The following is a 12440-nucleotide window of genomic DNA, read 5'->3' on the forward strand; positions in this document are numbered from 1 at the left end:
AGTATGCACAATAAATACTGCAACGTATGAAAATAGATAAATTTTATTTATTGCCCTTGAAATAAAACATATTTGTTAAGAAACTGGCGTTTCGAAAGTCTTATTTTTAATTTTAATAAATGGTGTATGCGAACATTTATGTATATATTTTTCGACTATTGCCTTCATCAAATCGGTAACGTGATTAGACGCAGGAATCTCCGAATCACTTTGTCTTTTTGAAGAACCTGGAGTGACCACATTTATCATTTTGTGGCTGAAACCAAAATTAAATTTTGAGAATAAATCCGTACTAATATTATAAATGCGAAAGTGTGTCTGTCTGTCTGTCTGTCTGCTAGCTTTTCACGGCTCAACCGATCAACCGTTTTTGATGAAATTTGGTACAGAGATAGCTTGCATCCCGGGAAAGGACATAGGCTACTTTTTATCCCGGAAAGTTGAAAAGTTCCCACAGGATTTTTAAAAACCTAAATCCACGCGGACGAAGTCGCGGGCATCATCTAGTACCTATATAAAAATGAATAGGAGAAAAATTAATTAGTGTGTTTATGAATTAAATTTGATATTTAGTCAGTCAATCTTCATACAAAAATATAACTAAGAGGTGTGTTGTATTGTATTATAATATCAAGTATTTTCAATACTTACTGAAAGTAATAAAATAAAACAAGGTTATTTGATTAAAAGACTTAACGATTTTCATTGATGGAAGCGCAGTAGGTTTCGTATATCTATATCCTTTATTTGATATTATAAAATCGACTTCTAAAAAAATGTTCAGAGCATATCATGCTTGATTTGGTTGGCATCCAATTAACTCTACCCGTTGCATCTATCCATTTCTCTTTGATGCTTGCATCTTTGGGAAACCTAAAAATATTTTAAATGAAGGTTAGAGGAACTACTGATGTCTATTTAGTGATCAATGCAACGTCTCACTCATTAATAAATTATAATTATTGCGTTACTATTTATTTATATCCTTGTATCGATATCAATCGATAAATTCAATATTCTACTTGGCCACATCACTATTTGAGTAGCGAACACGGAGCGAAGTACTTTCGGAATAGAATCAATCCAAAATAAACTTTATCTTAATTGTATAAGGTTGATTTTGACTAACCATTCTATTAAATATTAGTAAATTGAAATAAATTAAGATTTATTAGAAAACAATGAAAATCGTACTTACCGATAATACGAAACACCTCCATTTTTAAGATTTTATGTCCTACTATCATTTTTACACTACAAAACGGCAGTACGGCATTGCTAGGGCAATATGAATTTGTCGCGAGACTACCAACTCCACGCGATGTTAGAACGCGACTGGGATCAGTTAAGCGTAACTACGCTTAATTGTGGCACGCGTGCCACGCCTACTTAGCACTTCCACTGTTTTTTCTGTTCCGTGGTCCAAAGAGTATATTATAATCACTACCTACGTGTTTCGATTGGTCTGTGCAAGTCTCCTGGAGTAAATGTGTTCTGTGGGTCTGTGGTGTTTCGTCTTGACTCTTGTCCTTGCTTGAGTTGATTTTGTGATTTGGATTTGGGAAAATACTGCAGACACTAGAAAGATTATTGATTTTCAGGTAATTGATAATGGAACCAAATCCTGTGATTATTTCTGCTACAGCAAGACAGACCGCATCGGTAAGAGAACGTTCATTTGTATTAATAATAATCAATACCCAGCTTTTTTGATTAAATACATACATTTTTATATTATTTCAGCTTATATTTTTACACGGTCTCGGAGACACGGGGTGAGTGTTTATGAAAAATAGATACCTTTTGCACTTATGATTAAAATAGGTAAATTATTATCAATAATTTATTATGATTACAGTCATGGCTGGGCCAGTACTATTGCAGCTATCAGAGGACCTCATGTTAAGGTGATTTGCCCTACAGCATCGACTATGCCGGTGACACTTAACGCAGGGTTTCGTATGCCTTCTTGGTTTGATTTAAGAACATTGGACGCTACAGCCCCAGAAGATGAAGAGGGAATTGTGAGGGCGACACGACTTGTTCATGGATTAATTGCTGATGAAGTGAAAGCAAGTATAACTTTAAAATATAATAATAGAAAATATGTATAGAGTATTCAAGATATGCTCAAAATTATTTTTTGTAATATGTATGATTATTATGGTCAATTCTGTTATTGCAGAAAGTTTATTTTATAATCTATTTTTAACTGAGAGAATTGATTTTTTTTTATTTTTTTTTAGTCTGGGATTCCTGCAAACCGAGTTTTGTTAGGGGGATTCTCTCAAGGAGGAGCTTTGGCCTTACATGCTGCTCTGACATATCATGAAGCCCTAGCTGGTGTGATGTCGCTATCTTGCTGGCTGCCAAGACATTCCCATTTTCCTGAAGCTGTAAAAGCTCCAAAGGATTTACCTGTAAGTATTTTCCTCTTAACTTTTCTTCAAATTGAGTAGAATAGGCCATTGCAGTATACTGCCGTCCAAATCATAACAACTAGGTATTAAACATAATAATATATTACCAGTATCTGGTACCTGGCTTATCCAGCTTAAATTTACGATCGGGCCAGATACCTGATAGTAAGCCTATATCCGGTCAGATATCAGATACCTTAAACCTTGTTATGCTCAGGATTCTTTTTTTGAACCACTTGCTTCACACATAGTTCACCCTTAGAATCCTTAGCTTGCTCGGAATTCAATACAGTGCACACTTGAGACACATTACACAAGACATATTATTTCATTTTGGAAAAGAGCCGTTTGACTTCTTATTTTTTTAAATAGGTAATGAAGCAATTTACAAGCAAGTGGGGGAAAATCTGTTTAAAACCAAAATTAATAACAGTCAATCCTTCTGTAATCTATTTAATTTCAAACAATGTATGGGTTTTTTTTGACAATTAATAACATCGCTAAGTAACTTACATTGACAGATTCCACCTATAATCTGTTGATCGATGTGTAGGGGAGAATGGGGTAATTGCAAATACATAATGGAGATCTGAATTAAAATTAAATCTGATAACAGTTACAAATACCATTTATTGCTTATAGTTTACACTAACTATTCAGTTTTCATTCCAAATAAAATCGGTTTTTAACTCAAAACAAAACCATTGGAATTTTTCTTTAATAGTAGTACAGTCTTGACCCTTAATGTTTGTTATCCTATGCAAATACTTGACTTATTATACCTATTATAGTCGACGCATTTTAAACTAAGTCGTCGAGTTATCTGTCTGTTTCGATCGCACTTACCTACGACCTGTAAGTGCGAGCGAAACAGACAGACAACTCGACGACTCAGTTTAAATGCGTCGACTATAGTACCTACCTTTCTTACTCTTAGTCTTACTTTCATTCTTTTAATTTTTTTTATCTGTTCTCTATTGTCCTTCTTTTGTCGTTTTCCATCTAAACCATTCTAGGATTCTTCTAAGACGCCAAAATCTCATCCAAATCTCTAAATTCGGCCATTCCATTTACTGACTTGGCTCAACATTGATGCCGTAATAATTCCCACTAAGAAAGGTTTCATAATTTTTACGCCATCGAAGCCAGGGCGGATCAGATAGTAGGTAATACAATATTAAAAGAAAGAAAAGAAAGAAAACTTTTATTTGATCACAATAAACCTTAAAAGCTAATTAAGTCAATCTACATAATTAAACTGATAAGTAAAAAGTAATAATAAAAATATACTATATATATTAAAAATATTCTTATTTAACAATGCATTATCCACTTTGCAATTCAATCAATTGCAATTATTGAAATTACATTCAAATAGAATCAAGACTTAACAGGGCGATGACACGATGTGCACCAGCCAAAGTGTCATTCATTGTGCTAAAATTAAATTTCTTTAAAGCTGGAATTTGGCTTCTTTACCCCCAAAACCTTAAAAAAAATTTTTTTCTATGTACACTAAATGAACTTCGTCACATTTGTCTGGTGGTCTGTCCATTCAAGAACTTTTTGACCTGGTTCCTTCACCTTCTACTATCTATCGCTTCGCAAGGCACGTTAAGATCTGTATCGGTACGTAGTCGAAGTCCCACGGAAATGTATGAAGCAATTTACCATGGACTTACCTCTTCTGGCATTAGTTATCCCCTCCACTTTTAAGTTACCTATAAGTCAAGAGTAAGTCGGCATCTTCTAGGCAAATAATAAATCTGTTCTTTTACCATTCATCATTCTTCTATCTGGCTGAATGTTTATATACTCAGGTGCAGCTTTGGTCCGGGGCTTTGTTTCCAGCTTCGCCCGCATTCATTTTTTATTGCTGCTTTCTATAAAACTTCGTTTATTTTTCCTGGAAAGTTTACACGAACCTCTATCACCTCTTACTGTTTCAGATTTTTCGCATTTTTTATTTTATTTAAGTATTTTAAAAAGAATATTAGCCATGTTAAATGACTAATATTCCCCTTTCCTCTCCAACTAAGCTTAATGCTTGTGCTAGGAGTAGGTACGACAATAGTGCAACGTGCGGGATTGGAACCGTTTGCATTGCAAACGTTATTAAAAAAGGGAGAGAATGGTATATTTTTTGTCATTAGTCAAACACACGTCTGCCTACTTTTCGCGGGTTCGATTCCAGGCACGCACCTATAACTTTTCGAGTTATGTTCGTTATAAGTTATATTTATTACTAGCTTATGCTCGCGATTTCATCCGCGTGGACTACACAAATTTAAAACCCCTATTTTACCCCCTTAGGGGTTGATTTTTCAAAAATCCTTTCTTACCAGATGCCTACGTTATTACAGCTATCAACATGTCAAATTTCAGCCTGATCAGTCCAGTAGTTTGAGCTGTGCGTTGAAAGATCAGTCAGTCCGCTTTTCCTTTTTAAAGATTAGTTTTAGTATCAGATACTTCAATGAAAAAAAGAAAACACCGCGAGGAAACTGCATGCCTGAGAGTTCTTCATAATGTCCTCAAAGATGTGTAAAGTCTGCCAATTGTTATTATTTGTTGTTATAGTGGCTATACATAGAAGTACATACACATTCTCTGAAAATTCAACTCTCTACCTATTACGGTTCACGAGATCAAGCCCGCTGATAAACAGAAGGACGGCCGGGCAACGGAGTCTTAGTAATAAGGTCTCGTTGCCAATCTTCGGATACAGATATTTAAAAATGTAAATCTACCCTCATATGTGAAATGTGAGATTTTACGATTTGACCCTTATTCGACCTGACCTCATGGTACCCATCACCTCCCTACTCCAACCTTAGACTAACTGTCTGTGCTAAATGTTAGTATCTTTTTCAGATATTCCAAGCTCACGGTGACTGTGATCCAGTAGTGCCATTTAAATGGGGACAAATGACAGCATCATTTTTAAAAACATTCATGAAGAACATAGAATTCACGTCATATCAAGGATTGACCCATAGTTCTTCTGAAGCAGAGCTGAAGGACATGAAAGCATTTATAGAGAAAACGTTGCCCGCTGTTAAATAAAATACTTTGAACATTATTTAATACTCACGTTCTTATAGATATAACGTTTTTTTCGTATCATTATTTCATAAATAATGCATCCATTAAGTCGGTGAAGCAAATAGTTGAATTCTTATTTTTTTACCCCACTTTTTCTTATTTATTTTTATTTACCAAATACATGTTGTGTTTAAGAGTACTAACTATGAAATAAAGTATATTAATCATACTTGTTTCTTTATTAAGACCTTTTTATTGTTTTACTAGCTGATGCTCGCGACTTTACGCGTGACGTTTTTAAAAATCCCGTGGGAACTCTTTGATTTTCCGGGATAAAAGGTAGCCTATGTCACTCTCCAGGTCTTTAACTATACCCATGCATAATATCACATCAATCCGTTGCGACGTGATTGAAGGACAAACCAACACACTTTCGCATTTATAATATGGGTAGTGATTAATCTTCAATGGTTTATTTTTGGTAGGTACCTATAAATTGTCCTTGTATTAAGTAATCTGATCTGTAGAACTTTTAATCCCTTTACTGTACTGGAATCGCCAGATTCGCGATTAGGTAGATTTGGAATTAGACCTAATAAGAATTATTACTTCCTACCGGGCTACATCCATGGATTACACAAATTCGCTATAACGACAGAAATTGAACGTCTTCTCGTCGATCATTGCTCCTCCAGTCTTTCCCAGTAACTTTACTGAGCATCCAAGAACTAGCTAACTACCTAATGATTGTGAGGAATATAATGCTTGCAATTTACATTTCTGTACCTACACACAAAACGTACATCCATAATAGTTAGAAAACATACAGAAAATGTATTTAATGGTTATATACATAGTATGATTGTCATGTAAACAGTCGGTGGTTAAATAACGAAAATTTCAGAACTAGGTAGGTATTAGCTAGTCTTTTTTGTAGCCATTTTGAGCCCATCCCCATTGATAAATCTAAAAAAATGCAAAATATTGGTCTTGGGTGGATATAAAAACACCGGTTTTACTCCGATATTTTCGGTTTATTACATTGACGTCTTATATATTGACTCTACTACGATTAATTAATACTTTCTCGCGCGCACGTTCATCTACCCGAGCTAAAGCCGCGTTTTCACGGTACGAGCGCGTTCGGACCGAGTCGCACTCGGATGCACTCGGATGACTACTCGTATCATGTAAACACGCAATCCGAGTGCACTCGGACGTCGAAGTGGACTCGGACGGTGTTCTATTATTACGAGCATACTCTTATAAAATAAATAAAAACAAAATGGCGTCAAATGAAAAACAAGCGTCTAACATGAAAAAAAAGTGGAGTGAACGTGATACGTTGAAGTTTGTAAAATTGTATGAAGAAGAAGTTTTATGGAATATTAAATAAAAAAAAATATAAAATAAAGATGCTAGGTACGCAGCAATACAGCGCATCATAAGAAATTTGAATTTAGATGGTCTTACTTTGCAAGACCTCAAAAATTAATAACATACGAAGTACGTACAGTCAAGAAAAGCTAATCACCCGTTCCCACTTATCGTTTCTCGAGCCCGAATTTAAATCGGACGTTGCAGTGGCAGAACATTTTATATGAAGCTATTCACACTTTTGAAGCAGTAGGTTAAATAAAAACCAGCAAGCAGTATAATCGCTCCAATTTATTTATTAATCATTCATCGCAATAATAATCACTGATTTATATTTAATACTATTTACAACACATTAGTTTTTGCTTACACTGATGTATTTATTACTGTTTATTTATATCACTATTAATTTGCATTGATTCACTTGTCACAATTTCTACTTACACTGAATTTACCGATTAACTAATATTTAGAACACAAACTGGCATAGTTTTTGCTGACACCGTGTTACGTACAATAATATCTCTCGAAATGAGCTCTCATGGCTTTTTAAAGCTGTATCCCTACCGAAGGCGTCCGGTAGGTGGGCTGTGATTCGCTGTTTGGCTGCGGTTGGCGGTGATTCGCTGTCAGTGGCGGTAAGTGGCTGTCATTGGCTGTGATAGACCGGCTTGGCAGTGATTAGCCGGCCTCACATAGGTTGGCTCGGGTTGGCTCGGATTGGCTCGGGTTGGCTCAAGTGTGTGGCGTAACATTCGGCCGTCCTGAAACAATGATTGCTCCCGCAATGGGAAAACGTTTGGTTAACTTTCTAGTAGGCAATAGCTCAACGAGATCTTCGGTTTCACGTTATTTATAGGAATAGTTGGCAATATAGGAACCGTAAGCACTGTGATATGGCAATTAAGGAGTCTGCTGCACCCAGGCATGTAAATAATTTGTAGCCTCCAAGCCCCTTAATACTTCAGGACCTACCAATGCCTACCAGCTTAGTTACAAGAATGTACCAGGGTAAATGTTATCAGTGTTTACTTTTGTTGCAAAGCTTGTGGGGACTTGCCGCTAAATAACTAAATCCCCCTGTTATAATTAAATGGAATATGAATTTTGACAAAGTTACATTATCTAGTTAGCTTTATCCTATTGCTCGAGATCAAAATATACCTAAACAGTTAGTCAGTCCAAAGCTTTATAATATTTAGTTGTAAATGCATTCTTATGATCACTTTATAAGTTTGCTATGGTATCCAAATAAGCTGAATTATGCATAATATTAAACTGTGCCAATAGTTTCTCAGAAACTTATTTTTCGGGTGAGCTTCCCTATCACAAATTTCGAAAACAACATATTATAATAACCAACCTGTATACTGATCATAAGCGATAACCTTTCGCTATCTTACGGAAGGGTCATATTATGTGATCACTGGTTAACATGAACTCTGTAAAATCCTAATCCAATGCTATTGGTTTGTGATTCAACCTGCGATCTTATCTAACTATAAAACCGAGACAGAAATCTCAATATTCATCAAAATTATTACAGTTTTCAGTAAGAATTTTATTATTTTCCATGTCTTACTTTTAAGATTTTTTTTTTGAAAGACTAACCGGCGGTAAAGTTGAAGTAAATAGCTACTTGCTGTGAGTGCTATTACCCCTTATAAGGAATCTTACTTAAATTCCTGCATGTAAATGTTTTAACGAGCAATGAGATGAAAGTACTGCTACCGAATACCGAAACTTAGACTTGGCTACCGAAACTTAGACTTGGCTACAAAAACTTAGACTTGGCTACAAAAACTTAGACTTGGCTACAAAAACTTAGACTTGGCTACAAAAACTTAGACTTGGCTACAAAAACTTAGACTTGGCTACAAAAACTTAGACTTGGCTACAAAAACTTAGACTTGGCTACAAAAACTTAGACTTGGCTACAAAAACTTAGACTTGGCTACAAAAACTTAGACTTGGCTACAAAAACTTAGACTTGGCTACAAAAACTTAGACTTGGCTACAAAAACTTAGACTTGGCTACAAAAACTTAGACTTGGCTACAAAAACTTAGACTTGGCTACAAAAACTTAGACTTGGCTACAAAAACTTAGACTTGGCTACAAAAACTTAGACTTGGCTACAAAAACTTAGACTTGGCTACAAAAACTTAGACTTGGCTACAAAAACTTAGACTTGGCTACAAAAACTTAGACTTGGCTACAAAAACTTAGACTTGGCTACAAAAACTTAGACTTGGCTACAAAAACTTAGACTTGGCTACAAAAACTTAGACTTGGCTACAAAAACTTAGACTTGGCTACAAAAACTTAGACTTGGCTACAAAAACTTAGACTTGGCTACAAAAACTTAGACTTGGCTACAAAAACTTAGACTTGGCTACAAAAACTTAGACTTGGCTACAAAAACTTAGACTTGGCTACAAAAACTTAGACTTGGCTACAAAAACTTAGACTTGGCTACAAAAACTTAGACTTGGCTACAAAAACTTAGACTGGCTACAAAAACTTAGACTTGGCTACAAAAACTTAGACTTGGCTACAAAAACTTAGACTTGGCTACAAAAACTTAGACTTGGCTACAAAAACTTAGACTTGGCTACAAAAACTTAGACTTGGCTACAAAAACTTAGACTTGGCTACAAAAACTTAGACTTGGCTACAAAAACTTAGACTTGGCTACAAAAACTTAGACTTGGCTACAAAAACTTAGACTTGGCTACAAAAACTTAGACTTGGCTACAAAAACTTAGACTTGGCTACAAAAACTTAGACTTGGCTACAAAAACTTAGACTTGGCTACAAAAACTTAGACTTGGCTACAAAAACTTAGACTTGGCTACAAAAACTTAGACTTGGCTACAAAAACTTAGACTTGGCTACAAAAACTTAGACTTGGCTACAAAAACTTAGACTTGGCTACAAAAACTTAGACTTGGCTACAAAAACTTAGACTTGGCTACAAAAACTTAGACTTGGCTACAAAAACTTAGACTTGGCTACAAAAACTTAGACTTGGCTACAAAAACTTAGACTTGGCTACAAAAACTTAGACTTGGCTACAAAAACTTAGACTTGGCTACAAAAAGTTAGGCTTGGCTACAAAAAGTTAGGCTTGGCTACAAAAAGTTAGGCTTGGCTACAAAAAGTTAGGCTTGGCTACAAAAAGTTAGGCTTGGCTACAAAAAGTTAGGCTTTTGGTATCTAATATCTATGCAATTTCGTAGGTAGCTCATGATTGAATTTAGGCAATACAGGATCTTTAGTCAAATAATAACAAGTGTTCTATCCATTTCTACTATTTCAGCTACTCGTACATAACCAGGTAGGCGTAATAGCACAAACTGAACTAGATCTAATTATGTAAAACGTCAGTCTAGTCGGCTTAGTAAAATTTTTGACGGTATTTATGGTCCACCTGGCTAACAATGAAGGACACATGGCTAAATCATATGGTTCAAAACAAAATTACCATTTAAACCGAAAATCTAAAGGTAGAATGAGATTAAATTTACTCGGTTGAAAACTTGTCAGCAAAAGTACGTTACATGTGTTGTACATACAAGCACTACTCTTTTTTTCAGGTAACACAAGTATTATCAAAACCATAAGGATGTCTAACTAGTAATGGTTATTACTAATTCGTTTCCTAAAGTGCCTGATTCTGCCGTCATTACACTATTTACTCGTACCAATACACTGGCTCGTACATTATGTGAGACTACGTCTAGAGCCGTATGCGAGTAAGATTTACTTACTGTGCTAAGTTACAACACGTACCAACATCATGAACACTACCTTTAGTATAATAATATATAAAAAAATGAAGTCATACCATACAACATAGATGAGCACTCCCGAACAGGCAATGTTGCGGCGGCATATAGGTACCCGCTGGCTGCAACCCTGCACTCCATGATGAGGTACCTCGCACCGACTGCTGGCGTCAGGCCACAGAACAAAGCCGCTAAGTGGTGACCATCATAGGTGGTGACACTTGCACTTCACGGACTCGCCAAAAGTTCCGAGAAAAGAAAGATAACTTTGAACACAATATCGTTTAAATACAAGTAGCTTCCGGTTGGTTTATGAAGGACGTCTCTCCCTCTTATAAAGATCTATATTCATTTTACAACAATCTAACACCAGATAAAAATTAATTTCACAAGAAACTCCACAGTCAACGTAAAATAATAATACGATTCTAGATTCTAATTGCCGTTGCTAATATGATAATATGTAAAACAGAGTTTGAGCACATTGAAACTGTTTAGCAATTGACTCTTAAGATAATATCTGATATCATTGTGCCATCAAAATCATTTATACGTATCTCACACCTGCCCTCTGTAGTCTGTATGACTGCGGCGGGAATATCACCGACTTAAAAAAATTAACCTTAGAATTACACTACGACTGAACCGTTTACAAATATGAAAAAAATTACGTCAAAGCTTGTTTCAAAAAAATATTCTGGCTGAGATATGCGGGTAGTCTGAAAACTGCTATCATCGATTACTAGATATTTTTGTTAACTTACGCGAAGCTTAAAGGAAGGGTTACTGTTTGACCTGAAATATGTATGTCTGTTCGTAACTACTCGACAACTTAACCAATTTTGATAAATGATACATCATTCGTCTTGATGGCGTGTGTCACCAAGTACATAAAATACTTAAAAAAAAAACTCAAAGTTGCGGATTTTATGCGCTTTAATGTGCGGGCTGAAAAAGGTGCGGTGCAAACCGCAGTCAGGGGTTTTTAGAAAACTATTTTTAAAATTACTTGTTAAGTTTTACGTACAGGTATTTTATTTATTTACGGACAAACTCAAAAATAATGCTGTCTTTTTTTTTAAACATTTTATGCATGATTTTTAGTTCTTTTTCCTTAGTTTAGACAACATGATACCTCTCATATAATATTTTTTTTTTACTGTAGCGGTATGGTGATATAGCACTCTTATGGTTTTCCACATAGAAAAACAGCATGCGTGGTTGGGAAGCACTTCAACTAAGACACCAAGTATGATTTCTAGAATTCAACTGCGAATTCAAATTGCGGGTATCTCAGTGAGATGCTGCGTATTTTACACTATGCATTAATATCATTATAAACGGGATCAAAATTTGAAATGAGTAATGGATGGATCATACCTCGGTTAACATGTCTACGTAGCTGTGGAAGGTTGACATCGAGTGTCGAAACCATAAACACTGCAGATGAATATCTCTTTCCAAAATTCTTCTAAGGATTTTCCGGGCCGCAGAAGTGTCTTCTTGCCGCTCGTTTTACATGAATTTTCACGTGGTGATTTGTTCTATCCTTGCGGACAAACAAAGCAGCCCGTCTTTTCCGAATCGGTGCGATTATGCCACATAGCCTTCCTTATCTATCCCACTTCTGAGATGAAGCAGTAGGTTAAATAAAAACCAGCAAGCAGTATAATCGCTCCAATTTATTTATTAATCATTCATCGCAATAATAATCACTGATTTATATTTAATACTATTTACAACACATTAGTTTTTGCTTACACTGATGTATTTATTACTGTTTATTTATATCACTATTAATTTGCATT

General features: G+C 35.4%; 1 protein-coding gene and 1 long non-coding RNA gene across 2 annotated transcripts; one reads left to right on the plus strand and one right to left on the minus strand.

Moving 5' to 3' along the window:
* Nucleotides 1–25: 25 nt before the first annotated feature.
* On the minus strand, nucleotides 26–1098 carry LOC138403223 (uncharacterized). The gene is made up of 2 exons (XR_011237506.1): nucleotides 652–1098; nucleotides 26–256 (listed from the first exon to the last, which is right to left on the minus strand). It is a non-coding gene; the product is annotated as an uncharacterized lncRNA (long non-coding RNA).
* A 404-nt stretch (nucleotides 1099–1502) lies between these two features.
* Apt1 (Acyl-protein thioesterase 1) lies at nucleotides 1503–5694 on the plus strand. The gene is made up of 5 exons (XM_034975180.2): nucleotides 1503–1662; nucleotides 1744–1775; nucleotides 1859–2072; nucleotides 2247–2420; nucleotides 5295–5694. Exons 1-5 carry the CDS (start codon nucleotides 1612–1614, stop codon nucleotides 5484–5486), a joined length of 663 nt encoding a protein of 220 aa, XP_034831071.1. The 5' UTR covers nucleotides 1503–1611; the 3' UTR covers nucleotides 5487–5694.
* The last annotated feature ends 6746 nt before the right edge of the window (nucleotides 5695–12440 follow it).

Source organism: Maniola hyperantus, chromosome 14, assembly GCF_902806685.2.
Source record: "Maniola hyperantus chromosome 14, iAphHyp1.2, whole genome shotgun sequence".
Taxonomy (NCBI): Eukaryota; Metazoa; Arthropoda; class Insecta; order Lepidoptera; family Nymphalidae; genus Maniola; species Maniola hyperantus.

Excerpts from the sequence above, each read along its gene's own strand:
- Apt1 (XM_034975180.2), top strand. The coding sequence starts at position 1,612 with ATGGAACCAAATCCTGTGATTATTTCTGCTACAGCAAGACAGACCGCA. Across the intron at positions 1,776-1,858 it reads CACGGTCTCGGAGACACGGG|TCATGGCTGGGCCAGTACTA; the intron begins GTGAGTGTTTAT and ends TTATGATTACAG. Across the intron at positions 2,073-2,246 it reads TAATTGCTGATGAAGTGAAA|TCTGGGATTCCTGCAAACCG; the intron begins GCAAGTATAACT and ends ATTTTTTTTTAG.